Source organism: Myotis myotis, unplaced genomic scaffold, assembly GCF_014108235.1.
Source record: "Myotis myotis isolate mMyoMyo1 unplaced genomic scaffold, mMyoMyo1.p scaffold_m19_p_15, whole genome shotgun sequence".
Taxonomy (NCBI): Eukaryota; Metazoa; Chordata; class Mammalia; order Chiroptera; family Vespertilionidae; genus Myotis; species Myotis myotis.
The window spans coordinates 46,157,870-46,185,590 of NW_023416319.1; the positions used below are offsets into that span (position 1 = coordinate 46,157,870).

Below are 27,721 nucleotides of genomic sequence, written 5' to 3' on the forward strand. Positions count from 1 at the left end.
GATGGGAACTTCAGGATGCCAGGACGCTTGTTAAACAGGCGTCCAGGGGTTCCCGGGGAAGACATGGCACTTGGGATTTTTATTAAATATCAGGTAAAACCTTGCAGCAACTCGTTCCCATGATTGGAGACATTGATTCTTATTATTGTGTTTGTTTCCATGTGTGGGAGAATGACAAGAAGAGATTTCTGCAGTTTATTACATTTTAATTACTCCTCTCCCTGGCCTATGTAATTCTTTCCAAGAAACGTTTATTGATAGCTGTCATTGTTAGTACAGTCCAGAGCCATTCTCAAGGTACCAGAAATCAGTGGCTTGATTGATTGATTAATTGGTTAGACTTCTGCTCTCATTCCCTCCCCAAACTCACATCACATTCTCCATAGCCACCCATCCCTGGGCAGAGACTAAGCGGCACAGGCTCGGGAGAAGTAGTTGGCCCTGGAAGAGCGGGGGCTCCTCGGTGTGCAGTAATTCTAGAGAGCCTCCTGCTAGGAGCCTGGGTGGCTTCCCCGTCCCTTCCCTGCACCAGCTTCTACACTGATGCTTCACAAAGCACTCTGGCTCCTTTTGCCATCTTCTTCCCTTTGTGGCTGTCCCCAATATTCATTTAAACCAAATTTTAATTGCCGAGCATGGTTGGAGGGCTACCAAGAGTTATGTCATCTTCCTGGAGTCCTGAGAGCCCCTGGAGGGGTACATGGGCTTCAGGGCAGAAGAGAAACAGCTCATGAATCTCCCAGAGCCACAGAGTGCCCTGTAGATGGAATTCGCGCTATGGTCCACAGCAGTTTCTCCTCCTTCGGCCCCACCTCCCCCTACATTCGGAGTCTTTCTTCTGTTGAACTAACGACTGGCGCTCGGGGAGTCTAATATCCACAGAGTCTTGGCCCTCAATTACCTTAATGGCTTATAATGAGATTTTGGCCAAGTAGCAGGTAGCAGGTTATTACTTCCTGCTCAGCGTGGGCAATGTCTACTCTGTTAATTTGTGTTGCCGAATGTGGCTCAGAGCTGGGCATCAAACTGTCAGGGCCAGATGTATTCTATTAGGTGCGAGGCTCACATTGGCTCCCAGGCAATTTTTTTTCCCAATATGGAGGCATGTTACCTCACCACAGGGTGAATCCTGACAAATTCAAGCCAGCCAAATAAAAAAAGGGTAATATTGCAAGCCATCAATGTAGCATGTTCCAGAGACAGATAACACCTGGTACCACCCACTGTCAGCAATGTCTCCCTGACCCCGGCCATTCCATCCATAGGCAAAAAGTACACCCCCTTAATACCGCTGGAAAGACTCTGGTGCCTTCATTACGTTTTAATAAGCCTAACCCTAATGAGGCCCTTATAATATGCTCTTCTACTATTTACTTTGTCTTTATCCTAGGCAAAAAATAATAGTAATAATAAATAATAATGTACAGGTTGTTTATAGTACTCTTTTAAACTGCTTTCTGCTATTAATTCTTACTTAACCTATAGTTTCTTTCATTAGCATTAGCATACATATGTACTTTTTTTGTAATGCAGGCTAGAGGATGGGGAGTTGAAGATCAGGAAATAATGAAATATACATGGCATTTGGCCATGAGATTTGCTAGTGCCCAAGAATAATGATGTGCTTTCTGCAACAACAGACTTTGGGTTATTTTTTTGTAATGCAAACTTCTTTCAGTTCGATCATATATCAGTAGATTCCTTTTGTTTTCCTTTTAGAGAAAGCAATTTAGAGTGTCCCGCAATTAGGACAGATTACAGTAATATCAGCACAGGGAAAGCTTGTTTGGATTCTTATGAAGGGCAGATGGAGGCTGGCCTAATGTGCCTGAGAAAGGAAGATCTTCCCCCCGCCATCCCTGCAGCGTTTCAGTTATGACAAACCCACTTGTGACTGCATCAGCTTGATTTGATTTGAGAAGATCTGTTTTTTGTAGCTTGAAAATTAAAGAAGAAGAAGCAACTTGTCTTACCTTTCAGCGACTCTCTTGAGAAATTTTAGGCTGGAGAACCAGGCAGAACTGTGGGTGTTCCCCCTTGTGGTGTAAGCTTTCTAATGGGAACAGATCTGACCCCAAAAGCAAATTTCTGCTTGAGAGCAGAGCCAACATTCCCATCCAAATTGTGCGTGAGGACCTCTGTCCCCACTGCTCAGATGTGTTCATAGAATATTCCATCACTTTGCAGGGAGACTAAGGACATTCTGGGAAATTTTTCTGTGAGTTTTTTTTAATCTTATACTTCATAAATTATGGTTTGCAGGTTCAGTTCCCTTCTACTTATGCAAAAAACTCCTCTTCTGTTAATATAATCCACACATCACTTAAATTTAAACTTTCATGTTTTTGGTTTTATATTAAAGAACTGGAGCAACCATTTATTATTATTTTTTAAAATTTTTTGTACCACTTTTTCTCAGAATTTTGTTGAGGAGACAGTAAAACCTCTTTTTAGTAAAACTGGATGCACTAGGACCTTCAGTCAACCAGATTTTCTTAATCTCGAAATTTGTGTGGTCTTTATTTTACAAGAATAAAAGATAATGTCAAAAGTTCTATTTTTTAAAGGGGGCCTTTTGGGTCTCCTAGAACAGTGTTTCTCAAAGTGTGGTCCCCCAACCAACAGCATGCAAATTCTTGGCCCAACTCAGACTCATTAGTGAGAAACTTTGAGGATGGGACTCGGCAACCATTTTCACAAGCTTCCCAGGTGATTCCGCTGAGTGACCAGCTTGGAGTTCCACTGCCGTGGGGACAACCGTAAATGCCCAAGGATAGATAGTAAGCATGGGAGTCAGAAGAATTACCCTGAGGTCCTCTCACTTAGTCCATGATAAAAACAAACAAACAAACAATATATTGAGTACCTACATGCCCTAGGCTCGTGAAGCCTGGATGGAAAGCTGTCACCTCTACCCTTTTGGAGCCTACGTAGAAAGAATACCCTACGACCTTGAGAAACGTTCAATGAGTAGTTCCCACCCAGCTACTCTTCCCAGCTCTATCAGCCTCACTATAAACACTCAGAGAAATACTCAGCTGTGGTCCCTGTGCTGTATCTAGTAAGACAATGAGATTGACTTTGGTTTCACATAATGTTTCATGTGTGAATGAAGACTCCAGAAGGTTTCAAGGTAAACATGAGTTAATGAGTTAATGAGTTAACTGGAACCCAACATTCCTTGTGGCAGGTCAATCACATGACTCATAGAAAGGGAGAAAGTGTGTGAGACCCATTTTACACTCGCCTCACTGACCACTTGGGCGGTCTCCCAGGTGAAGTGGAGAGACACACCTGGACTCGGCTCGGGTTTCCCAAGTCCAGTAGCTCCCATTTTGCTTACTCCCTTCTCTGATTGAATCCACTCTTTTAATTTAATTCTAGGAAGTGCTAACTTAAAATGCCATTCCCTGGATTATCAAACCTTTATTACTGTTTTTAAAATAATGATAATGATATACTCCTACAGGGAGGTGGTCACTTGTTCTCGGCATGAAAATGCTCGCTGGCTCATGTGCCAAAGGCCAGTGATGGTGACCAAATGATGACTGAGCAGAAGCTGGAATAATCATTTTATCTTCATTTGAGTGGCTTCTGTCTCTTTTCTGATGAATCTGGGCCAGATACTCTTGAGGACAGGCAATGGCTGGGTAGGTTTGGGCAGGGAGGGCTTAAAAAGGAAGTAGCGCCCTAACTGGTTTGGCTCAGTGGATAGAGCGTCAGCCTGTGGACTGAAGTGTCCCAGGTTCGATTCCGGTCAAGGGCATGTACCTTGGTTGCAGGCACATCCCCAGTGGGGAGTGTGCAGGAGGCAGCTGATTGATGTTTCTCTCTCATCGATGTTTCTAGCTCTCTATTCCTCTCCCTTCTTCTCTGTAAAAAATCAATAAAATATATTTTTTTAAAAAAGGAAGTAGCTGTGATTTGTGTGGCTGAAACACACCTCTTGAATACTTTATTGAACCACTTTTTAATTTAATTTAACTTAATTTTTATGTTTTTTGCTTATCAAATGATGATTGGAAACTCCCATAGGTGGCACACTTCTTTTTGGTGTTCCACAGGAAAAATGATCGTTCTTTAAGAAATGCAGGGATCTCTCTTTGTTTATTAATTTGCATGCTTCTTTACATTTATGCAGGTGATACGCAAAAAATCCCCAACCCCTGAGCCTGGAAGATTAATTAGAGCAGTTGATGGTAAAGAAAATCAGGCCCTGAAATCGAGGCAGGATGAATCCAAAAGGTGGGGCATCTGGGAGCCCCATTCCCAGAAAGCCGTCAGCACAGATTGAACAAACATGACATATTGATCATTATGGAACTTGTAATTGGTGACCAAAAGCACAGTGTGGCTTTAAAGGTCCTCCTGAGTAGTTGCAATCATTTTGTTTTTAAAGAAAGCTGCTGTTTTTCCTAAATTCATGCTGCCCTCTAGTGGCAATGCTCCTGACTTCAGACTTCAGAGGGAAGGAGGAAAAGATGAATGTGGAGATTAATGGGCGGAAGAGTGGAGGCAGTGGAGGGGTGAACTTTTTCCTTCTTTCTTTCCTCTCCTGTCTGAAAGATCGCTGAGTCCCTCGGTCAGAAACTGAGAGGGAAAACTGAAGCCACACCACCTGACCATTGCCCATTTGACTGACAGCCTGGTTTACGTGACCTCCATCAGTGAGGTGCACTGAAGGGAGTCCAGCTACCTTACCTGATTTGCATCCATCTTGGCATGCACTTTGGAATCTCCTCTGCCAATCAAACCCCATGTCAAACACACTCACACAAAACTGGCCTTGAAGATTCAAGTTTCTCCCTGGAAAGTAGGTAAGAGTCAGCTTAAGTCCGGGTGTTGGTACTCTTTGACATCTTGTCCCGCAGGCCGTGTCCTGGAATTCAGAAACACTAGCTGGACTAGGAAGCAAAAGTTGGGTGGTGTCGGGTCTGGGACTGTGACCTTCAGGAAGTCAGTTGGAACCTCATTTTCCTCCTCTATAAAATGTAGGACTTACTCAAAATGAAGTTCTTTAAATTCTGTCTGAGAGACTTGTTCAATGTAGGTAAAGAAATGCTTCTAAAGAAAATGTCCCATTCTGTGTGCAGCAAAATCACAAAGTATCTTTACAGGACTATAGTATAAGTAAATCATTGTTTAGGAAGTCAGAGTACAAACTGTTTCTGGCTTCATTTTAAGATGGCACAAACATGTAACCGGAGAAGGAAAACTAAAATTGGGATTGCGAAGAAGAGTGAGCAGTGTTTTCTTGGGCGGGGGGGGGGCATGTTATTGGAGCCAGGTGATATTTACTATGGTGTGTGTTCTCTGTTACATACATGTTCCTATTTGATTGAAACACAGTATGTAAGAGACACTCATATTAGTGATGTTCCAAAAAGGGGACAAGTGAGCCCACCTCAGACCTAGGATGCTTTCCCATCAGTCTCTGCCTACCAGCGCTACCCCCAATACAAAAAAAAAATATTTTTTAAGCATTGACATCTGAGGAAAAGAATGTTGACTGTCTCCTTTCCAGGGTTCACACAATGCAAACATCCACTGCCAGATAACTTTGAAAACTGTCAGCCTAATATTTCCTCGATGCAGCGAGGACTTAGAATGGCCAGGTCAGGTCTGGGCAGAGCCACACCATCTGAAATCTGAGTGTGGGGACCAGGGGCTCCAGGTGGGACCATGGAGCTGGTTACTAAGGATGTACTCAGAGGGGAAATTCCATCTCAGACTTGGACCGGCTTTTACATTTTCCACTAACATTATTGAGGGAAAACCTTGCCCTGCCTTTTTCTCCTCTCCTGCCTTTCCTACCTTCTTCTCTTCTTCTGAAGATGACAAGGCTCATTTCAGTGGCCCTGAGAGCCCGGAGTGATTTCCACGGGCTCTGGATTGTTACATGTCACCTTGTCTGCCCACTCACCTGGCCATTTTTGCAGCCTTCTCCAGGCTGGAGGCCGGCTTCTGGGCCCCACGTTCCTATCACCCTCAGTACAGATGCTGCCAAGACCCTTTCCCTGCTGACGGCTTCCTTCTGCGTTTCCTTCCCTACAAACACGCTGGTGAGATTTGACAAAGCCCGCCTTCATAATCTGTTCTGTCTCGGTGGGAAGTTTAACCTGCCACCAGGCCTCACTGCAGTGGTCGGGGCACTGGGGCCCAATGCCCTCTTCTCAAAGGGCTATGCTGCCTGGCGTTTGTTTTTATCTTTCTTTCAATATATGGATGCTCCCTCAGCCTCGATTGGGTGGCCCATACTGTGTGTTTTTGACTGGTGCTTCATAGAAAGCAGCATGTCATAACCCCATGGGTCTGGAGTATTAATCTTTGCCCTGCATACTTTTTGTGCTGAGAAATGAATAAAAATTATCATTTACTTTAATTTAGGATAAATAATGCTGGTAAACATAATCAACCTGAAATAAAACTGGCAGCAAGTAAAAGTGACTGAGATTTATATTTTGTTGGCATACTGAAAACTGCACAAATTCCTGGGAAGGAAATCGCCTTGGTAGAAATAATAAAAGCAAAATAAAATCGAAATGAGCTAAAATTACACATAATAAAAGGTGTTGACTAAACTTTAATGGAGGATGCAAGTCTTCCCATCACAATTTAGATATACAAAATTTTCTTTAAGGAAATGGGACTTTATAAACTACGTACTCCAAGAGACTTAGAAGACAATCTGTGAAACTTGATATTTGGCAAATGCTGACTGTGGACTTTAATCTTAATGTACAAATTACATGGGAAAGAATTGATTCCATCAAAAAGAACTTCAATAAAATAAAAATGAGAAGGTTAAAAATAGAATATGGTTTGATTGATTTTAAAATTAAGGAAGTACATAGACACAGACAACAGTATGGTGATTACCAAGAGGGAAAGGGGGGGTGGAAGAAGGTAGAAGAGGGGAGGTATAGAAAAATTAAGGAATGAATTGGTTAAATGGGGCTTGCTCTGAATAGTTAATGCTTTTTGAAAGAAAAATTACTAGGCTGGTTTACATGTTTATATTCATAAGCCTCAAGCCAAAGCATCCCTTGGGTCAAATGGCAGAATTCAAATGTCCACCACTGCACACTATCAGGGTCAGCCCGGCAGCGCCTGCACACTCTTTTTTTTTTAATGTATTTTATTGTTGAAAGTATTGCAGACATCCCCCTTTTCTTTCCCCATTGACTCCCTCCATCCCACACCCACCCCTCCTAGGCCTTCGCTACACTATTGTCTGTGTCCATGGGCTATGCATAGATGCATATAAGTTTCCCATAAATCTCTTCTCCATCCCCCCCTCCACTTCCTCATCCCCTGCCTTCCCTCTGAGATTCATCAGTCTGTTCTATGCTTCTGTGTCTCTGGATCTATTTTGTTCATAATTTTATTTTATTCATTAGATTCCACATATGGGTGAGATCCTGTGATACTTATCTTTCTCTGACTGGCTTATTTCGCTGACTGGTCTTCATGGGTTGTTTTGTATAAGGAAGGAGAAGAGTTTGAGGGAGCATACACATTTGCAAGACTAGGGAGCATCTTTTAGGCAGCACTGTGTGAGGTGTCACTGAAGGATTTAGCAAGGACAGTGTGCCCCTGGTCCATAGAGAAGACGTTTTGGGGGTTAGCAAGCATTTTGCGACCATGACATCCTATTCCAACCCAAGATTCGGGTCATAAACTGAGACACTTGCCTGAACTCCCACTCAGCTAGTGTGGGAAGGAAGTGTCACTCTCTCCTGTGCCTCTCTACCCTCCCCTGGGTTGGGGGGGAGGTCAGGATGAGAGCCTGTCCCCCTTTTATCCTCAGATGGGCCTGGCATGGAGTATGGACATGGCTCTCCTGGCACAAAATCTGCTCCCAAGCAACCCCTTCCTTTAAGGCCTTTCAACATCTCTCTTCTTTTCACTTTGCCTTAGTATTTAAGTAGCTTACACTGAAGCAGGATGTGCGCGGGGCGCCTGTAACTCCGCAGGCTCTGCTCAATCCCACGTGGTGTCCACAGCGAGCTGATAGCTCATCACACGCTGACCTCGGGGCACTGCTCCAGCCGCTTCCCAGCATTGTAAAACATGGGTGTTTATTCCTCCCAGGCCCCCGCTCACTCACAGCTGCACACAACAAAGAGCGAGGAGTGTGCTTTCCGGGGACTGTCCTTTCCTGTGGACGATGTGGACAGCTCTGAGGGCTGGATGATAGCGTTCAGTGCACTTCTCTCCTTCAGCGGACGGAGTGATCACTTTGTTTTCCCGGGAGAAAGGTGTTCAGCATAAAAACAACACCTGTGTTTAGCAACTGAAGCTGCTGCCTTCTCTTATTTTGCCTCCTTCTTTAGTAAGGCAACCATTTCATCTGGATGTGTTTTTAAAGCATTTCAAACATCTGTGCTGCTACCAGAGATTAAAGTATGAATGTTCCACAATTGAAATTCCTAACATTGTGGATTTTGTTTACATTGTATATGGATGATCATTTTAATGATATTAATGTATCTAGTCTACAAATATTCACTGGATACATCCTCTGTATGAATACTGTTTCAGGCAACTGGGTATTATTAGAAACTGGGCAGGAGTGAGTATTGTAGAGGTGACTGCCAATGGGGATGTGTAGTGTCACCTGGAAGCATAGTTCTAGAACAGTGGTTCCCAACAGGGCACAGGCCCCACAGGGAGGGGGGCAATTTGATTTTTAAGAGGGGCAATTCGAGCATGAGTTATTAACAGTGAATTTTTGCATTTCTTTTGGTTCTAGAGGCCTCATATACAGTATATCAATATATATTGTGACATATTTATGCATTTCAGTTCTCTATTATATGTTTTGCAACTTTATTTGCTATTTTTTCATATCACTTCATATTACTATTATTTTTTAACAGTTTCTTAGTGATTTCTTCCTCAGTACTTCAACTGTCCTTTCATTCTTTTATTTCTCTCTTTCATGGAAGCCATGTTCTTTGGAAGCTTGTTTAGATCAAGGTAGTGGCCTTTACGGCTTCCTCCACATGAATAGGAGTTGACATTTGAACAATAAGAATTATATGTCACAGGGTGGGGCATCTGGATTTTAGAGATGCTTAAGTGGGGCATGGCCAAAAACAGGTTGAGGACTGCTATTCTAGAACGTTCCATAAGGGACCAGAGAGATTTTCTGGATACTCCTTCCCTCTCTGCCAGTGGACCCACCCACCTCTTCCTAACACTGTCATCACTTTTTCAGAGGTCGTGAAGAGTCTAGCTCAGCCGTGGGCAAACTACGGCCCGCGGGCCGGATCCGGCCCGTTTGAAATGAATAAAACTAAAAAAAAAAAAAAAGACCGTACCCTTTTATGTAATGATGTTTACTTTGAATTTATATGAGTTCACACAAACACTCCATCCATGCTTTTGTTCCGGCCCTCCGGTCCAGTTTAAGAACCCATTGTGGCCCTCGAGTCAGAAAGTCTGCCCTCCCCTGGGCTGGCTCCTTCCTTCACTCTGGCAGATTAAAGAACAGGCGCCCACCTGTGAGCAGCCCTCAGGCCCTTGCCCTGTAGAACTTGCTGATTATAACTGCCACCATCACAAGCAGAGTAAAACCTGCTTGCCATTACTCAGCTACTCTTACAAGCACTGGTGAGAATAGCACTTAAAATGGTGAATACCAAAGCTAACATTAATAAGGTTAATAAAATTGATATTTTATTTTACTGACAGAGATTTATTGACCCAACCTATACTGCATCATCAAATAAGTGTATATATTTGTACTAGAGGCCCAATTCGTGGATTCGTGCACCAGTGGGGTCCCTCAGCCTGGCCTGCGCCCTCTTTCAATCTGAGACCCTTGGGGGAAGTTGGACTGCTGGTTTCGAGGGATATAGTAATGCTGCAAGTGGCAGGCAACCGGGGCCAGCCGCCTGCTGCTGCTGCTGCTGCTCAGTAGCACTGCCACAGAGGCGGGAGAGGCTCGCCAGCAGTGAGCCCAGCATCCAGCAGCCAACTCTTGTGTTGAGCATCTGCCCCCTGGTGGTAAGTGCGTGTCATAGCGACTGGTCAACTGGTCATTCTATTGTTCAGTCGCTTAGGGTTTTATATATATAGATGAATAAAGACTATTATTTTGTCACAACTAAAATGCACATGATAAACCACTAAACCTGATATTTAGTTTTAGTTCTGTTGACTATGGAATTAGGAGATTTGAGTCAAAGCTAGCAAGACACAGGCTAGGTAGTGGCAAACACTTCCCAGCTCAGAGCATGAAATGCACTGCAGAAAGTTGGTGGGTGTTCTTTTGTTGGGGGTTTTGAGATCCAGCAGTGCTCCCCTTCTATACATTATGGGACTCTGGCCTGATGGGTTTCAAGAGCTGATTTAGTCCAAATGGAATTTCTGATGAACTCACCATTGGATATGCCCGCTACATCAGGCAAGATCGGCCCTGCCATCCTCATCTTCATAAGGGAGGAACTGGGAAATATTAATTCTTCTACTTCCAAGCTAAAATGAACCTCAGAGATTATCTGGCCCTTAGCCCTCACTTTACAAATGGGGAAAACAGCCCAGTGAAGAAAAGGGCGGGGGACATGATCACATGACGCTTGGGGCAGAGCTGGGTCTAACCGTAGATGGCCTCCACCTCTTCTTAGCAACTGGAGGTGCAAGGCCCTCCAGGAGGCGAGGGAGCCCTGGGTCTTTGCTGGACTCTGCATGCCTGGGTCAGGACGCCCCGCCCCCCACCCCCCCACACACACTTGGGGTTCTCCCCAGCAGTGTCTCCAGAACCATTCCTGCCCTCGCAGCCTTGCAGCCAAGGAGAAAGGCAGATCCAAGGTCATAACTTAACCTGCATAATTAGAACATTCATTCCAGAGGGGGAAGCATTTAAAAGATAAAGGACCTCTTTAAAGCAGATTCTTCCCCAAACATTTCCCCCCATAATTATAGTTGTGAGAAGTTATGGCGATGGCGGAGCTGGCTACTTAAGAAAAATTAGGACTCTCATTTGGCAGGAGAGGATTTCCCAGGGGACAGCACACTGTCATTTTTTTAGGGCCCCCAGAAAGGAACCACACGCCTATGGCTACAGGCCGGCCTGATGCATGGCAAGTTTGCTTCACTTATTATGGCCAATCAATGTCTCCCCAGAGAACGAAAAGCACTTCATATGTTGTTCCCCCTCCAGTCCCCAGACACAGGAGTTCGAGGAGATAGAAACAAGCGGATGCATTGGAGAGGCACAGGGAGACCCCCGCCTACTGAGTCCCAGCCTGCGGGCCTCCCCAGCAAAATGCCTCTGCCAGCAAGGTGTTCCCTCAGTAATTGTCACAGTTTAAGGCAGTTATCGTGACAGGAGGAGGAGCCATGGGGAGAGCAGGAAAGAGAGTCACACGCCACCACCTGCCTTAACTTCTGAGCAAATCCTCCTGTTACAAATAACCTTCATGATAAATAAAGTGCTATGGCCACCTATGGGGCTGTGTCTTTATTTTCTTCCTTGTTAATTTCATTTATTAATTTATTTAGCACAAAAGTTCCATTTGGGGGGTAATCACTTCCCAACTGTGAGCTCAGTCAGATAGGAGTCTCAATGGAGACGACACTTGTGTAATTGTAGGTGGTTCAAGTTTAAAAATTTCAGCCTGATTTGGACTGTCACTGGCCGGACCACCTCTCTTCCCAGAGGAGCACCAGCAGGGCAGCTGGATTTAATTTTCCGCTGCTGGACGGTCCCTGTGCTGTCCTGGGGCAGCCCACAGACTGAGCGGCTTCCCTTTAAGGATGTTATCAAGGTGACAGCTTCTCATATGTTGACACTCTGATCACCCTCAGTAGCCAAGGTATCGGGGGGTGGTGAGTGGGCTCCTCCTGCAAAGTCCAAATTTGTGGACTGAGGTCATCCATAGGCCCCTTGACCCCAGTGCTCTCACTGACAGGGCTGCCAGGACCTTTACAGCCACAGCGAGTTTTGTAAAGACATCTGGGGAGAAAGTCTGCAGGAGCGGGTGGAGGAGACCCCAGTGATAGGGACTGATGTCAGCTTTTGTTAGAGCCGCAGACAGCGTTAGAATATCCTTGGCATAATATGGCCCTGGTATCTCTGTCAGCATCTCTGTTTTCTGTCACCACACACAATCCTGGGCCTGTCTCCTGCCCTGACAGTGTCTGTTCAGATCAGGGTATTGCCCGCACAGAGACCAGCCCTGCTCCCTGCCACACAGCCCCTTTGTTTGAAGTCTGCCCTTTTGTCATTAATGCACTTGGTGTCTATTTAAATCTGACAGTGAGTGTGGTATCTGTTTTCCCGTCAAGAGATCATTGACAATATTAATACCTCATGTCCTTGCCTCGTTTTCCAAGCTCTGACACCTCCCTGCGTCTCCTGCATTCATCAGGCAGCCTCTCTCACCAGGATGCCTATAAACCGACTTGCTTCCGGGCCCAAAGCAGCCCCTAAAACAGGACTTTTATCAATGCCAACCAGAGAGAAGGACCGGGAGCATGGCTCAGAACATGTCACCTTCCTCCACGTCAGGGCCCGTGTTCTAGGAGTAACAGCCTATTTCCTGGATGGCATGTGAGGCCCAGTTTTCATCTAGGCCAGATCCGGAGCTGGGGTTTACCATGGGGAGAGGGCAGAGAAAGGAAATCCAATCTGAATGTGCTAGGAAGTTTGCAGGGGGGAATGAATACACCCACTGGAGTATGGTGTGTGTGTGTCTGCCTTGCATTCTTTTACTCAAGAGCAAGACTGTGCTCTTTATAATATCTGACAGCCCTATCCATTTTTTTTTTTTTTTTAAAAATACATGCTGTCCTGGTGCTGTAGAGAGATATTAACATGTCTCCGCCTCATTCTTCCAGATTCTTCATGGGCGAATTTGAGTAAATTATGCTTAAGGAAGCCCCTTGTGGATTTTCAGAAACATCTGAGACACTCCCACCCAGGCCTGTAGGGGGTGCTATTCCTGGAACAGATTCTAACCAGCCAAGCCCACAGACAGGTCTGGGCGCTGGGAACAATGTCAGTCCCACCCGAGGTGCTACACAGCTAAGCCCAATAAAGAGAAGAGCTCAATGGCAATAGCTAAAAGAATCATCTGGGCCTGAAGAAAGGATTCAGGGAGGTTTGATCCAAGCTCAGTGTTTCCAGGCACCAGACCCAAATTCAAAAACAGAAACTGGGGGTAGGGAGCTGAGGAGAAAGCGGGGCCAAGGGGGAAGTGTGGGCCTCAGCAAACTTGCTCATGGGAATGTGGTAAAAAGTAGAAGGAATGAGAGCATCACCAAGACCAGTTTGGTGGCCATGGGAGAGTATCATGCTCTCACCAACTCTCGGATTCTGTGACCCCAGAAATTCCCAGCTTTGTCCCAAGTCATTCAAACCTAGGAGCATCTGCCCTGTTCTTAAAAGTTTCGGAGTCATTTTTTAATCCTTAATTAAGAAGAAGGTTTAAAGTTCTGCAATGGAGAAATATCTCTTATACAGTCACCAAATATTTACTACTTAGAACTTGTGATGTGAAGGACCTGGATAATTTCAAATGCTAATTTATCCCAAATGAAAAATAGCTGGTGATTGTTGGTTTCCTACTACCACACTGATGGGAAAATCATACATATAGGTAACTATTTTTATAGGCTGATTTGTGCCTCATGAATTAATGTTTTATGGACATTTCTTTGTTGTTTTTTTTCTTTCTCGTTATGCACACATCAGAGACTCAAGTGCTATTAGTAACAAGACAGCCGTGGAGCTGATTTTTAAGTTTCTCTAAAATTAGAAGAAAAAACAAGGTGGCAAAAATCAAATTGTAGTTTAAATATTTTCTTGGAAAAACTTATTTTTCCTTAATAATCCTACAAAGCTTTTATAATAACTATGGTAGGTGATTTCTTATGGATATTTAAAATAAATATTGAGTTGATTAAAAGGTTTGAACTTATTCTAAAGGTATTTTTCATAGTTAAATCCTCCCATCACTTCCTTGAGTGAAAGGAAAGCTGTATATGGAGCATACAATTATTTAAAATAAAACTGAAACTGAAAATCATGCCTAGCTGGTTTGGCTCAGTGGGTAGAGCGTTGGCCTGAGGACTGAAGGGCCCCGGGTTTGATTCCGGTCAAGGGCACATGCCAGGGTTTCGAGCTCGAACCCCAGTGTGGGGTGTACAGGAGGCAGTTGATCAATGATTCTCATCATTGATGTCTCTCTCTCTCTCCCTCTCCCTTCCTCTCTGAAATCAATAAAAAATATATATTAAAAAAAAGAAAATCAAATGCATTCCTACCTGAGACTACAGTTCAGCCTGTGAGAAGGATCCCTTAACGTCCAGGCTCTTGTGACTTTCCATGTGGCATGTTGTCAGCACCACCCTCTTCCTTAATCATCCCCTTAAGTGCTTGATGCTCCTGGGAACTGGAAGGTAATAATATTGACTCATGACAGAGGACTGAAAACAGTCACACTCAGGGAAGACTGTGCCACATCTTTTGCTTGGACTGGGCCCGTCTTTAAATTCTTAATTTTCCATTTTTAGAAACTGCTAAGGGAACCTGGAGAGAAGAGGGGGTTATGCTTTCTTTTGAGGAGTAATTGGCCAAACTAGAAAAGTCTCTAAAATGGGGAAGAGACATCATGGGGGAAACCACGATATTCTGGGCGCCTGTGCTCTGCTGACATTTCATTTGAATGTCAACGGTGAGGACAAGAAGGGAGGGTCCTTCCCTGTGGGACTTACTCCTTCTGCTGCCACCCGTGGGATCTGGACTGTGTTGTGTTCTGCTTTGCAGCACCTATTTGGTTCCTGCTGGGCTGTGGTTTGTAACGATGTGTCTCCTTCTCTTTGCAGGTGTCCTGGGGAAGTGTCGCTATGTTTACTACGGGAAGAACTCAGAGGGCAACAGGTTTATCCGGGATGACCAGCTCTGAAGGCAAGTTCTGTACGCCTTAGCCCATGTCATGAGGATTTACCAGTAAGCAAAAAGGGAAAGCAGAAATAAAGAAAAAGCTGAAGAAAAAAGACAGTGCCCACACGGCATCTCTGTGGGAAGGCTACCACTTCGGCTTTTGGTACCTTCTGCTGACTTCGCCGGGCCTGTCAACATCATCTTTCTGCCTTAGACTGAGTGGTCACATAGAGATTGACATGATTGCCCTTAAGCAGGTCTCATCCACCACGGTGACAGACAGCAGCGGCGAAGCACCAGGGCTGACAGGAGGAACACCATGATAGATTGCCTGGCCCTCCTCGGCTCACGGGGGAGCAGAGGTCACACCTGGGGCCTCCGTGAGCATGCTCAGTGGCTGTAATCAAGTGAGAGAGACTGTCTTCAGCTTGCCTCCTGAGTAGAGATCCCTCTGATACCATTGTCCTGGGGGTTTCCTTTTAGTGAAATAGTTGCCGTTTTGAGGAAGCCCACTCTCTTTTATTCCTTGTAATTATTTATCTCATATTCTCCATGCCCCTCCCCCTTCTTTAGTATCTTTATCACAGGTTTGCAGTTTTTCAGAGAGCAGAAGGTGTATGTTCTCAGCCAGGCCATTCATGTATGGCCAGTTTCATGTTGTCACACTTTCTGAATTGGAATAACTAGCTTTCCCTAAATCCCTGACTACAAAAGCATGGGATTGACCTTGTTCTGTTCTAAGTCCATGTCTTGCCTTGAATACTTGGCAGTGTCAGGCATCTTTTCCAGCACCAGGTTCTGGCTATATCAGGGACTTTTAATATTTTTAATTCATTCATTCATTCATTCATTCACTCATTCATTTCTAACCACACATACCTCCTACTATATCTATGGCCATAGTTGTGTTTGGAGCTAGCTTGCTCCTTTGGGTGCTAGTTCAAGGTAGCAAGATGATAAAAGAAAGTGGTGCATCAGAAGATAAGAGAGAAGGGAAGACTATAGAAAATGTCTACCAGACCGAACAGTTTTAATGGATGCCACAAATCCTTTCAACTTGGTATCTTTCTCAGGATCTCTCAGAAATTAAATCCACAGCTGGTGCACCTTGGACCATATTCCAGCACCGATGTTTCAAGGAAAATAAGCATGATCAGACTGTTTGGGGGCTTTAGTGTCATTTAATATATTAGTACAGCAGTGAAATCGCTCTGGAAGATACTGGAAAGGTTGGTTGCTTCTGACATGACAGCATTTATTTTTGCTTCTATTAAGACCTGGTGTTCATTGTATCTCCCAGTTTTGTTTAGTTTGAGGACAGAAAAACCTGAAAGAGAATCCTTCTAGTTATAGGTACCAAATAACTAGAGTTGCTATTGTTAAACTGTTTGGGGAGTCAGGACCCCTGAAACACCCAAGAAGAACCTGTTTTCTCAGTTCTAGCCCATTTACATGGACTCAGGTACTGAGTCAACACAGTCCTTGGATGACTTGCATGGGGCCTGGCTGGAGTCCCTCTTGTAGATTATGTAACCTTTGACCATCAGATATTTAGTTTAAAATCCTCAAGACCATTAAGGGAGGATATTGAATGTCTGCCTTTATTTCTCAAATCCATGAATAACCAGAGTCAAGTACCTTTTTTTTTGTTTTTGATTTATAAAACAGCATTGGGATAATGCTTTAAATTAGCTACATTGGGTCCCACCCTAGTTCTTTGTTTTGTCCTTGGCATATTATGGGCAGCCAGAGTTCTGCGCAAGGGCAGCTAGACTAGTCCCATGTCATATCCAATCTCGCGGCACATATATCCTTGTCTTTATAAAAGGCTTTAACCCTGCCTCAAACAATAAAAAAGCACTTGTGAACTGACCACAGAATTTTTCCATCTTTATTTTTCTCACTTGTTTACTTTTCTTAATGTCAGAACCATTTGTATCATGCGCAGGAATGTCTCCCTCCGTGAGAGCTTTGGAGGCAAAAAATATTTTTGGAGTGAGTTATTGACCACATTGTTTCCCTCTCTTCGGGTTGTTGATGTTCTTCCAGAATGGTGTAATAACTTTAATTAAGATTAGCTTTAATTATAATTTACGCAAAAGCCATCACTACAGTATATTCATCTTAATGATAGGATTGTAGTGAGTTTTGTTTCTCTTAAAAAGGGAATATGGTAATGAATTCATGTTGGGTCATTGGCGATTCCACTGTTTGTTAAGCAAGATTTGCTGGCCTGGAGTTATTGGTCTGCACCGGTAGAGAAGGAAGCCATGTTGTGTGCTTGTCTTAACTCCATAGACATTTCTCAAACCTTGTTTTACAAAGGAGAGGATTAGAAGGTAATAAGTTCAATCAAAACTCATACATCTTTCAAATGCTTTTTTTCTACCTTGGTCTTTCTGCTTTTTACCCTGTTCCACCGAGCGTTTTCTTTGGGGACCATGGTGTCCCTGAGTCCTCTCTCCCAGGATGCTGATCTGACTTGAGAGCGACCTGCATCCTGGAGTCTTCTGTTGCCCCAGCAAAGTCAGGGCAGACTGTCTTCTTCCCAAGGAACATAATTTTATAGAACAATTTGTTCCTTGAGGAATAATGTTTTAGATTGTGGGGAATCCTATTAAAAGTACAACTATTACAATCATTTGCTTTTACTTTTACCAGCCTTGCTCATAAACCCTCCATCTGTTTGTGGCTTTAAATAGAGGCACATTATAGGAGATTATCACTCGATCAGGCTGCACATCTGAGTGTGGTGCACTTTCACATACTCATGTGTAGCAAGGAGTAAAGGAAAGCAAGCCACAGACTCTGATGGAGGGATTTTTTTTTGCTTGGTTTTTCCATTTTTATTAGTGTGTGTGTATGTCTGTGTGTTGGGTGGGGAGGGTTTCCATCAGAGATGTAGCTTGCAGAGTTTCAAGGGAAAAATGTCTTTCTTGCTTCTTCTAAGAAGTAATTTGACTATCTTTGTTTTTTGTTAATATGCAGATTAACAGGGATCTTTTCATCAAAACAGTAGCAGTGTTCAGTAGTCACGACTTACAAGAGCAGCCTGAGTCACACCTGCATCACTGCCCACTGCCCGGGGTGGACAGCGCAGGGCCCATAGAGGGTGTTCCATGTTGTCTGTCCATCACAGTTGACCTAATGTGACATTCACCAGCTGCTTATCCCAGTTCTGTCTCCCAGAGAAAGCCTCACCAAAAAAGGTTGTTTCCATTGCCTGATTCAGCTCTAATTGGCCCAAATACCATGTTGTAAAGTGACTAAGACCTGGACCAGGAAATGAGACCAGAGCACAGAACATGTTGGTTACATGTTTGTGTGACAAACCAACCATCAGCCCTGGGTGGAGTGCTGCATGTCACTTTCAGTGCCCCAGCAAACACCTAGGGCAGTGGTCGGCAAACCGTGGCTCGCGAGCCACATGTGGCTCTTTGCCCCCTTGAGTGTGGCTCTTTCACAAAATACCACGTGTGGGCGCGCACGTACAGTGTGATTGAAACTTCATGGCCCATGCGCAGAAGTCGGTTTTCAGCCTGGGCGAGTCAATTTTGAAGAAGTGGCGTTAGAAGAAGTGGGGGTATGTTCGCTGAGTTTGACCCCTCAGATTGAGGACGTTTTTAGCAAAGGCCAGCTTAGGAGTACCTAATTAAGTTAATAACAATGTACCTACCTATATAGTTTAAGTTTAAAAAATTTGGCTCTCAAAAGAAATCAATCGTTGTACTGTTGATATTTGGCTCTGTTGTTAATGAGTTTGCCGACCGTTGACCTAGGGGATTTGAAGAACATTAAAAGACAAGTCACCTGTCCAAAAATCCCATCTTCCTACAAGTTTATCTGAAATTTTCCAGTGTTAGTGTTTTCCTTTGAGTAACTATAATTCTAAATGTTAATTTGTCACTTCGTGGATGGGGTAGGTAATAAGTTATGTCATTCATACATATTAGCATTGCTATTCTTTCTAAAGTAGCATGGCATGTGGCCTGGAGGACATGTAACCTAGGACAAGGGAGTTTTGCTAAGAAAGAAGAGAGAAAATGCTAAGTATGGAGTGTAGTGGGGGTAAGCTGCTAAAGTAGGGGTGATGCAAATGGGAATAAACTAAATTATGCCAAAGGAGATGAAGAAGCAGAGCTCCGCGTGGAATTAAAGTGTGGGCGCAGTGGGCAGGGGCACACAGGGAGCTGAGGGAACAATGAGAGAGGAAGGCAAGGGACAGTTTTCTGTCTGCCGTGTGTTCACCCAAACCTCCATACCTGGAGGATCTTAAAGCTGAGACTATAAATGCAATTCTCCCTATCACTGAGCGACAGCGGAGTAACGTTTTTATGAAGTTTGAAAATCAACTAGAGTAATGTGTGGCCCAAGACAGTGTTTATGTTGAATTTTAATAAGAAACATATCAATACTTTGAAACAGAAATACTTAACTTTTCAAATATTGTTACTGTAAGTTAGTAGCACTTGCACTTCTGAAGTGATTCAAGCTAAAACCTACACTAAGACTCTTGGGATGCCCTGTTATCTAGATACAGTAACTTGGTTTTCACGTGTTAGCAAATATCTTTTGAGAGCCTATGATGTGTATACATTTTAACTTTATATGTATTGTCTTTGGGGGAGGATATTTACAATTTTGATGTGATCAACTTTCTTAATTTTTATGATATATGTATGGGAGAGTTACAGGGGCTGTGATGTGTCTGAGAAATTCTTTAATATCTTAAAATCATAAAGTTATTCTTCTACAGTTTCCTTTAAAAGTTGTAAAGTTTTGCCTTGAATATTTAGGTGTTCAGTCCTTCTGGAATGGACTGTGTTGGTGTGATGCAGGCTCATAATTAAACTTTTTGATTACATCGCTGGCTTATTGTTCTGCTTCTTTTTTTCCCCTTTTCAATGCCATCCATTTCTGTAATTGCTAAATTTCTGTATGTATTTGGAATTGTTTCTGGACTGTCTGTTTTATTCAATCTGTGTAATTGCCTTGCTTATATCAGTATTACCCTATTCTAATTGCTATGGTTATGTGAATTTTGCCTTCCCCTTTCCCTCCATTCCTCCCTCCCACCCTTCCTTATTCCTTTTTTCTTCCTTTCATCCACTTCATTGAAGAATGTTTAGATACAATAGAACAATAAATGCCCTCATTACAAGAGTTCAATAATCATGACAAATACATACACTTGTATAATCACAATGCCAATCCAGATATAAAACATTCCCATCACCCCTGAAAGTCCCCTTACACTACTTTACAGTCACAACACCCAACCCTACTCAACAACTGGCTTGTTCCTGTCGCTATAGATTAGTTTTGCTTTTTCCAGAACTTCATATATATGGAGTCATATAGCATATACTTATTTTTTGTCTGGGTTCATTTGTTAAGTATTCTATTTCTGGGGTCTGTCCACATTGTTGTTTGTTATTGCTGAGAAGTACTCTAGTGTATGAAGATACCCCAATTCTTTTTTCCCCTTTCCTTTGTGGACATTTGCTTTTTTTCAAATTTGGGGATTTTTTTTTTCATATGCTTTTATTGTGGTAAAATATACATAACATAAAATTTTAACTATTTTTAAATATATAATTCAATGGCATTAAATGCATTCACAATATTGTACAACCCTTACCACTATCCATTTCTAGAAATTTTTCATCATCTTGAACAGAAATCCCACATGTATTAAATAAAACTACCCATTTCTCCCTTCCCCTAGCCCTTGGTAACTTTATTACACGTTCTGTATCTATGAATTTGCCTATTCTGGGTATTTCATACAGGTGGATTCATACAATATTTATCCCTTTGTGTCTGGCTTATTTCACTTAGAATGTTTTCATAGTTTATCCATGTTGTGGCATGCATAAGAATGTCATTCCTTTCAAACATGAATAATATTCCATTGTATGTATATACCACATTTTGTTTATCCATCCATCTTGATGGATATTTGGGTTGTTTTTAATCTTTTGGCTATTTTGAATAATGTTGCTATGAACATGGGATACAAGAATCTGTTTAAGCCCCTGCTTTCAATGCTGTTGGGTGTATACTTAGGAGTGGAGTTGCTAGGCTATGTGGTAATTCTCTATGTTTCACTCTTTGAGGAATTACCATATTGTTTTTTTACAGTAACTGCAACATTTCCAACAAGAATATACAAGGGTTCCAATTAGGGGTATTTTTCTTTGTTTGTTGTTTTATAAAACCATTTAGTGGTGTGAAGTGGCATCTCCTTTTGGTTTTGATAGGCATTTCCCTTATGGCCAGTGGTGCTGAGCATCTTTTCATGTGCTTTCGGCCATTTAAATACGGGGAACATGTCTGTTAAAGTCCATCATCCATTTTTGGAGTGAGTTGTTTTAGTTTTTGGAGTTGTAGGAGTTCTTTCTATATTCTGCAAGCTAATCCTTTATTTTATATGTGATTTGCTAGTATTTTCTTTCATTATCTGGGCTGCCTTTTTACTCTCTTGACAACGTCTTTTGTTTCACAAAAGTTTTAAATTTTTATAAACTCCAATGTATCTATTTTTGTTCTTGCCTGTGCTTTTGATTTCATAGTCAATACATTATTGCCAAAGTCAATGTCATGAAGATTTCCTCCTAATGTTTTTGTTTAAGGATTTCTTAGTTTTAGCTCTGTAATTTAGCCTTTGACCCATTGTGAGTTAATTTCTATCTATAGTATAAGGTTCAACTTTCTTCTTTGGCTTGTGAAAATCCAGTTTTCCTAGCAACAGTTATTGGAAAGACTTCCTTCCCTGTTGAAAGATCTTGTCACCCTTGTTGAAAATCAATTGACCATACATGCAAGGGCTTGTTTCTGGACTTTTTATCCCATTTCATTGGTCATACGTCCGTCCTTATGCCAATGACACACTGTTTTCATTACTATTGCTGGAGGTATTTAGAATAATCAATGAACATTCTGTTCAGGTCGTTTTGGGGTACATGTCTTTTTTTACTTTGGGGTAAATACTTACCAGTATAATTACTGGATTATATGCTAAGCGTATGTTATGTTAGGCTCCATTTAAAACTTGTAAACCATTTCCAAAGAGCTTGTTACCAGTTCACACTCCCAACAGCAATATATGGGCGTTCAATTGCTCCACATGTAAGCCAACATTTAGTGTTATAAGCCTTTAAAAATTGTAGCCATTAGCCCTAGCCAGTTTGGCTCATTGGATAGAGCATCAGCCTGCAAACTGAAGGGTCCCTGGTTTGATTCTGGTCAAGGGCACATACCTCGGTTGCAGGGCTCCTGCAGGAGACAACCAATCGATGTGTTTCTCTCACATCAATATTTCTCTCTGTCTTTCCCTCTCTCTTCCATTCTCTCTAAAAATCAATGGGAAAATATCCTTGGGTGAGGGTTAACAAAACAGAAAAATTGTGTCCATTATATTTTAAATGTGGTGTCATAATATTATGATTTTATTTGTATTTCCCTGATCACTAGTAATTTTGAGCATGTTTTCATATGCTTATTGGACATTCAGGTCTCTTCATTTGAGAAATATCTGTCCAAACATTTTACAAGTATTTAGTTGGTTTGTTTGTCTTCTTAAGATTGAGTTGTAAGGTTTGTATATATATATTATAATATATATATATATATATATATATATATATATATATATATGTTTGATTTCAGAGAGGAAGGGAGGTAGAAACATAAATGATGAGAAATAATCATATAATCATTGATTGGCTGCCTTCTGCATGCCCCCTACTAGGGATTGAGCCAGAAACCTGGGCATATGCCCTTGACTAGAATCTAACCTGGGATCCTTCAGTCAGCAGGCCGATGCTCTATCCACTGAGCCAAACAGGCTAGAGCTGTTATATATATATATATATATATATATATATATATATATATACTTGATACAAGTCTTTGTCAGATATGTGTATTACAGATATTTCCCAATCATCAGCTTGTCTTTTGATTTCTTAATCATCTCTCAAAAACACAAGTTCTCTCTTTTTAAAAATGTTTTCATTTTGAAATAATTTCAGACTTACAAAGAAGTTGTCAAAAAATAGCACAGAGTTTCTATATACCTTTCATCCAGCTTCCCTAAATGTTAACATCTTATATAATTACAATACCATTATCAAAACCAGAAAACTCACTGGACAATACTTCTAATCTACATTACTAACATTTTATTGTATGTCCCACTAATGTCCTTTTGCCAATCCATGATCCAGGAGTTTATTAGAAGTTAATTAACTTTTTTAATGTTTTCTGAAAACAAGGTTTGTTTTCACTGATTTTTCTCTCAGGTGTGTATGTGTTTAATTTTATTAATTTTGGTTCTTTATTCTTCCATTCACTTATTTTGAGTTACTTTTCTTTTCTTATTTTGCTAATATGGAAAATTAGATAATTGATTTTAAAACTGTCTTCACTGATATAATTATGTAAAGCAATACATTTATTTCTAAATAATGTTTTAGCTTCACCTTACACTTTTTGATATGTGGTGATTTTTATATAATTCTTTAAAAAATATTTAATAATGTCTTTTGTGATATCTTCTTTGATTTGTGGATATTCTGAAGTGCCTTGTTTAATTTCAAATATTTGGGTATTCTCCAGATTATTTTTGGTATTGATTTCCTATTATTTGTATGTATGTATGAGAATATATACTCTGTGACTTTGATCCTTCTAAATGTTTCAGCTTAGCTCATAGTCTAGCATGGTGGATGTTTTATGTGTACTTTATAAAGAATGTGTCTACTGCTATCGTTGGTACATTGTCCTATAAATGTCAACTAATAGAAGTTGCTTTATACTTTTGTTGGCTTTTATGCCTTTGTGGATTCTATATATACATTAAAATTAATTACAAAGAGGTGAATGATAAAATCTCCAACTACAATTGTGAATTTTTATATTTCCTTTAAGTCTGTGAGTTTTGCTTTATGTATTGTAAAGCTCTGTTAATAGATGCTGTGCACACATTAAGAATGATTATATACTCTGGATGCATTTGTCATTTTCAGCATTTAAGTGTCCTGCCATATTTCAGATAATATTTTTCATACTGAAAACTACTTTGTTATTAATATAGCTAGCTCAGTGTTTGTATGATTTATCTTTTTTCCTCCTCTTACTTTTAACCGATGTCTTTGTATTTAAATTTGTTCCATTTATAGCATATAGGTGCTTCTTGCTTTTAAAATGTTGAGCAATCTCTGCCTTCTAATGGAGTGTTTAGCAAATATGCATGTAATAAAATTATCAGTATATTTGGTTTTTATTCTACCATCTGGCTGTTTGCTTTCTATTTGTACTATTTTTTTCTGTGTTTACATTGTCTTTTCTTGCCTTCTTAATGATTCATTTAGTAGCTTTAGTATTCCAACTTATCTTTTTTTTTATAATTTATTGATTTTTTTACAGAGAGGAAGGGAGAGATATAGAGAGCTAGAAACATCAATGAGAGAGAAACATCGATCAGCTGCCTCCTACACATCTCCTACTGGAGATGTGCCCGCAACCCAGGTACATGCCCCTGACCGGAATCGAACCTGGGACCTTTCAGTCCACAGGCTGACGCTCTATCCACTGAGCCAAACCGGTTTCAGCACCAACTTATCTTTTTATTCTAGGGTTTATAATAATAATGTTCAACTTATATGGTATGTCTTTAATATTACTTCCAATGAAAGTCTCACCTTCACACAGTATGCATCCATTCCTGCCATCATCCTTTGTACTATTACAAAGTGTCATATAGCTTATTTCTACATATTTATAAAATGCATAATACATTTTTTAACAGCCAATTATCTTTTAAAGAAATTTTAAGAATAAGAAAAAGTCTCCATACACATATTTTTATAATTCCCATAGTTACCGTTTTCAGTGTTTTTTATTTCTTGGTCTAAATCTGAGTGTGTGTGTGTATTTTAAAACATTATTCTTTAGCATGAGAAACTTCCTTTAACATTTCTTGTAGTGTGGCATTGATTGCAATAAACTCAGTTTTTGCTTTTTTAGAAATGGCCTTATTTAACCTTCATTTGTGAAGAATATTTTCACGGGATATAGAGTTGTGGGTTGACACTTTTTCCCTTTTAGCATGTTAAATATGTCATTTCACTGTGCTCTGTCTTGCATCATTTCTGATCTGTGGTCATTCTAATCTCATCCCTCTGTATATGATGAGTCTTTGTTTTCTGGCAGCTTTTAAGATTTTTCTCTATTACTGGCTTTCAGCAACTTGAATATGATGTGCTGTGGTTTCTTTTTACTTATTCTGTTTGGAGTTTGTTGTTCATCTCAAATCTGTGGGGTTTATAATATACAAAAATTAGAAATTTTTAGCTATATTTTTTTAGTTTTAGAAATTCATTTTCCCCAGATTTCATTTGTTAAACTTCTCTTTTCAAATTGGTTTATTACCTACATAGTTCAGGGGTTTAATTTTCTATCTGTTGTACTTGCTAAATCTCACTATGATTTTTTATTTATAATCCTCCTCCTTGTCTTCCTCCTCCTCTTCCTTTTCCTCCTTTGTATTGATTTTTTATTTTTGGCCATGATAAGACTTCATACTCTATTCTATAGAATAATTATTTGGGGCAAATTTAAATTTTGTCTTTGCTAAGACTCTGTGGGTATCACTAATCCCAGAGCAGATATTATGCTTGTTATCTGCTTGAAATCACTTTCTTAGAAGTGGAGTGTGAATTCTAACTCCGTATCTCCCGCTGTCTAGACTTGGGTTTCCAATTTTGTGTGGATAAATCTTATATCACATATTATTCAGAGCAGTTAGTTGGATTCCACATCAGGTTCTCCCAGGCTCAGAGCCTTACTCAGGAGGTCAAGGTCACTTCATTGTGTCTAAGGGCCTTGATCTTAAAACTTCCTCCCCTAGGCATTTATTTTATAACCAAATCTGCTGCCCCTATACCAGTAGGCCGCTTTCCTTTTATTTTCATACTTAGCTATGGTTTTGAATTTTTTTTTTTTTCTGTTTTAGAAAGCTGCAAGCTTTCCTTTCCTACTTTCAAGCTCGTGCATGTGTGGTCTATTACTGCATAATGTTTGCAGTGGTTAGAATTTCTTTCATGAGCTATATTAACTGAAATTCTTACATGTCTTCATTATTAAATATGAATAGAAAACCAAAGATCGTGAAATATTTGAAGAATGAAGTATGACAAGAGATTGATTCTAACATAAACAAAGTTTTCAAAGGAAATAGAGATATTAAATAATAAAGAAAAAACAGACAAAAACCTTTATTTATTTACTCAGAGACATATAAGTTAATACTGCATTCACAGCATCACAGAGTCCTATGAGAAAGGAAGATTTAGAGAACAAGAATGAGATCTTGATGATTACAATAACCTGCCAAAGCAAAAACAAACTGCAGTTGAAAAATTGGGTTGAAGGATTTAAAGAAAAACATTTCCAAGATACCTTTCTCTGTAAAGTAGAATGGAAATAAGTAGAGACAAAAATATGACAGAAAAGATAAGTGACACAAGACTTATGCAAGAGGCCTAACAGTCAAGCATAGAAGCTATAGAAGGAAAAGATAGAGGAAGTGAATGAAAACTATCAAAGAAATAATGGAACATGATTTCGAAGAGCTAAAAGATATGATAATTGATAAATGGAAAAATCATTGTTAAATTTCAGAACACTAAGGATAAAGAGCTAAACACTCGCAAAGACTAAATAAATAAATAAATCAGATAAGTGTGATACCTCTGTAGGATTGACCTTCTATCATTATAGTGAATTATAGGTTATAGTAGAAAAGTACTTTCAAAGTTCTGATGAAAATTATTTTCAACTTGGAATTCTATACTCTGCCAAAGTCTGAAAAAAATGTAAGACCAAAGTAAAGATATTTTAAGACATGAAACAGGTAGACATCTGTTCCACACAATGACCCATTCTTTTTTTTTTTTTTCTAGGTCAGCGATGGAAAACAGCCTTTGCTTAGACGTATCCAGCTAAGCTAAAGAAAATTGCATTTCTCTGCCTCCCTTGCAGCTATGGATGGCTAATGATCAAGTTCTGTCCAATGACTTATAGTAGACTAGAGGCCTGGTGCATGAAATTCATGCACAAGGGAGAGGGGTCCCTCAGCCCCGGCCTGCACCCTCTCACAATCCAGGCCCCCTCAGAGTATGTCCGACTGCCAGTTTAGAGGATAATAGTATTGGGCATAGGATTTGCCCATAACCGGCAGTCAGACATCCCTCTCACAATCCAGGACTGCTGTCTCCTAATCGCTCGCCTGCCTGCCTGCCTGATCACCCCTAACCACTCTGCCTGCCTGCCTGCCTGATTTCCCCTAACCACTCTCCTGCCTGCCTGATTGCCCCTAACTGCTTGCCTGCCTGCCTGATCACCCTTATCCGCCTCTGCTTTGGCCCCCGCCATGGCGGCTTCATCCAGAAGGATGTCCGGAATTACAACTGGAAGGTCGTTTGGCTGTTTGGTCTAATTAGCATATTACACTTTTACTATTATAGATGTGTTGTGAAGGGGCTGCAAGGAGATATTCATAAAAGAGAGAGATTGTTTCCTGCTTATTATTTCTTCTGATTTGTAGGCATGGTAGCTGGAGTTCTAACATTCATTTTGACTTTATTGGATTTCTTGAGAATGAAAGCCATGGAGGAGGATAATGAAAAAGAAAGATGAAAACCATGTTTCTGATGACAAATCAGCCCACCATGGCCCCTCTGTACTGCCAAATTTCTCCTTGTAATGGAAAAATAAAATTTTATCTTTCTTACATTACATTTATTAGTAATTATTCTC

General features: G+C 41.0%; 1 protein-coding gene across 1 annotated transcript in view; it reads left to right on the forward strand.

Annotated features, from left to right (window-relative positions):
• Positions 1 to 27,240, forward strand: part of LRMDA (leucine rich melanocyte differentiation associated) — a 1,016,440-nt gene extending 989,200 nt beyond the window's left edge. The window contains exons 7-8 of the mRNA XM_036337194.1: positions 14,839 to 14,920; positions 26,866 to 27,240. Of these exons, the coding sequence (XP_036193087.1) occupies positions 14,839 to 14,918 (80 nt within the window). The 3' untranslated portion in view covers positions 14,919 to 14,920; positions 26,866 to 27,240. The remainder of the gene's footprint in view (positions 1 to 14,838; positions 14,921 to 26,865) is intronic.
• Positions 27,241 to 27,721: the final 481 nt, after the last annotated feature.